General features: G+C 40.1%; 1 protein-coding gene across 1 annotated transcript in view; it reads left to right on the top strand.

Annotated features, from left to right (window-relative positions):
* The first annotated feature begins 1,875 nt into the window (after window positions 1–1,875).
* Window positions 1,876–2,828, top strand: part of fah (fumarylacetoacetate hydrolase (fumarylacetoacetase)) — a 23,148-nt gene continuing 22,195 nt past the window's right edge. Inside the window, exons 1-2 of the mRNA XM_005742859.1 lie at window positions 1,876–2,023; window positions 2,512–2,622. Coding sequence (XP_005742916.1) covers window positions 1,943–2,023; window positions 2,512–2,622 — 192 coding nt within the window. The 5' untranslated portion in view covers window positions 1,876–1,942. The remainder of the gene's footprint in view (window positions 2,024–2,511; window positions 2,623–2,828) is intronic.

Raw genomic sequence — 2,828 nt, 5'->3', positions numbered from 1 at the left:
CAGGAACGATCTAGAAAGGGTGGTCCATGCTTTTATTACATCACGGCTGGACTACTGTAACTCCCTTTATGCTGGTTTAGATCGTTCCTGTCTGCATCGCCTCCAACTGGTGCAGAACGCTGCTGCTCGCATGCTGACCGGCTCCAAAAAGAGAGACCACATCACTCCGGTCCTCTGCTCTCTCCACTGGCTCCCAGTTGCTTTTAGGATTGATTTTAAAATTTTACTGCTGGTTTTTAAGGTTCTTAACGGTACTGCACCTCCTTACCTGGCAGAGCTTCTTAGCATTTACCGCCCCAGGAGATCTTTGAGGTCAGCAGACCCTGATGCTTTTAGATGTTCCCAGGTACAGATACTTGTACATAAACCACTACATTGGACAATGTGTGTCAGTCCATACCTGCCTCCACTGGTTGTTTAATGTTACTATAGATGTCAAGTCAAGTTTATTTATAAAGCACATTTAAAAACAACCGAGGCTGACCAAAGTGCTGCACAATAAAATACAAATATAAAATACAATAAAACACAAGTACATAAAACAGCTCACTGATAAAACAGTAAGTTAAAACAGTAAGTTAAGCCTTGCTAAAAGCCAATGAGAAGAGGTGAGTTTTAAGAGCAGTTTTAAAAGTTCCTAGGCTTGTGGAGAGTCTGATGTGAGGAGGTCAACTGTTCCACAGTCTGGGTGCAGCCACAGCAAAAGCCCTCTCTCCCCTATCAACACTGACACAAATACAAGAAAACAGCTTTTGAATAGCTGTAACTGTGGTGACCACTATGCATGAAAGAGATACGAAATGGTGTCTCGTCAAAGCCAACCTCAGCCATGCGTTTGTCCACAGCTTATCACAGCAATCAAACCCATGTGTTTTTGTTTGCAGGGAAGTTGAACTGAATTTTTTACTACTCCTCACTTCAGTCTTTCATAAGCAAATGTACTGTATTAGTGTAAACTTCACTTTGTTTCCAATTCATCATTAAGAAAAGGCTCTCTGTTTGAGTGTGTCAATCTGTCAAACCCTTAAAAGGGAAATGTGTGAGAGTGTGTTTGTGAGAGGAAGGGGGAATTGAAAGATTTAAGCGCAGAAGTTTTGACCGCCACTGGCAAAATAATTTTGTGATTAAATTTGAAGCCCAAAATTTTTGCTTTCCTTTGGGCTGAAACTCCTGATAGACAATTCAGCAATAAATACAACAGACGAGTGAAAGTCTGTTCATGGAGAAGAAAAGTCAAAATGCACGTATGATTACACAAAACCTCAGTTTTAATGAGGGTAAGAATGGATTTGGTGTTATCTGTTATATTTTCACTCTATTAGACTATCATTGTGTGTTTCAGTATACTTTTTTTGACCCACTACATCACAGAACTACACACATCAACTTTTGGGACTACATTTTTTAAACACAAAAAGTAACTGCCTCTGTGAAGTGCCACTCGTTCAAACTCATTCCTGTATCTTCCTGATGGGAAGCACAGACATCAAAGGCAAATTATGTGTTGAACTTTATTGAACTAAAAACATTTGGTAACACTTTATTTAAACTCTATGAGACTGACAGCACATTTTCTATCAGTAATACTGAAACAATAACGATGGCATCTGTCACGATCATATAAGTGTTATTTACTTACTTGTGGCTTTTTCATTCAAAGTTAACACCTGAGAGATCTTTAACATTTTCTACTAAGGTGCATGAACTTTCCCTCCCTCCATACTCCACCAAGAGATGAGGCTACAGTTCTGCTGAGTCATTTATGTGGCTGTTTTGCATTAACTTCCAGGGACCTTAGCTAGAGGTGGATACTCTAGGCAACATGTGATTGGCTGTCCAGTAGGAGGTGGGGCCTTTCTAAAGTTAAACATCTGGAAGAGCTTACTGCTCAGTCTTTTGGTTAGTCAGTAAGCTTCAGTTGAATCCAGCTGCCAAAGAGAAGATGTCCTTTATAGCAGTAGATCCAACTTCTGACTTCTCCTTCCACAACCTTCCTTATGGAATATTCTCTACACCTGACAGTGTAAGTGTAGTTTGCTTTTTACTACTTTTATAATGAAGGAATATTGCGTAACCTTTCAGTAACAGAGATGACAGCAGAGCCTCTTTTTCTCTAAGTAAAAACCTGACCCATGGGAATGTTCTGCTCACAAACACTAGATTAGTCACACAGACAAAGAGAGTTGATTAAAATTGAATGAAAAACCTCAACCCTTCCCCCCATACCTACCTACCTACATACATTCAGTGTCTATGTTTTCTTGCCTGGTATGGGTCCACTAGTCCCTTTACAAGTGGGGTTGGATGACAATGCTTCCATCTACAGGACACAATGAGAATTAAATTAATGTGAAGAGAGAACAGTGGTATTAGTAGGGAACTATTATTTGCATTAAAGGGAGCCTTTTGCCCTGATGTACATAACACTGGTGGTGGAACTGTGGTGTATGTGAAAGCATAGTAGATAATATTTAGTCACGTGTATTTCTGTGGATGCATGTACTTCCCAAGCCCAGACATCGCATTGGTGTTGCGATTGGGGACCAGATCCTAGACCTCAGTGCAGTGAAGTCTCTGTTTAGAGGACCTGTGCTTTCCAAACATCAAGATGTCTTTGACCAGGTGAGTCTAAACATTAACCAATAACACAGGTTACCTGTTTAATCTGACATTAACTAAACAAAATTTCAGTAAATGAAATACAGCGACTTGCAAAAGTGTTCGGCCCCCTTGAACTTTCCCACATTTTGTCACATTACAGCCACAAACATGAATCAATGTTATTGGAATTCCAGGTGAAAGACCAACACAAAGTGGTGCACACGTGA

This window comes from Pundamilia nyererei, unplaced genomic scaffold (genome assembly GCF_000239375.1).
Source record: "Pundamilia nyererei isolate P.nyererei 1_Seehausen unplaced genomic scaffold, PunNye1.0 scaffold00124, whole genome shotgun sequence".
NCBI lineage: Eukaryota > Metazoa > Chordata > Actinopteri > Cichliformes > Cichlidae > Pundamilia > Pundamilia nyererei.
This window is presented reverse-complemented; position numbering and strand designations above follow the sequence as displayed.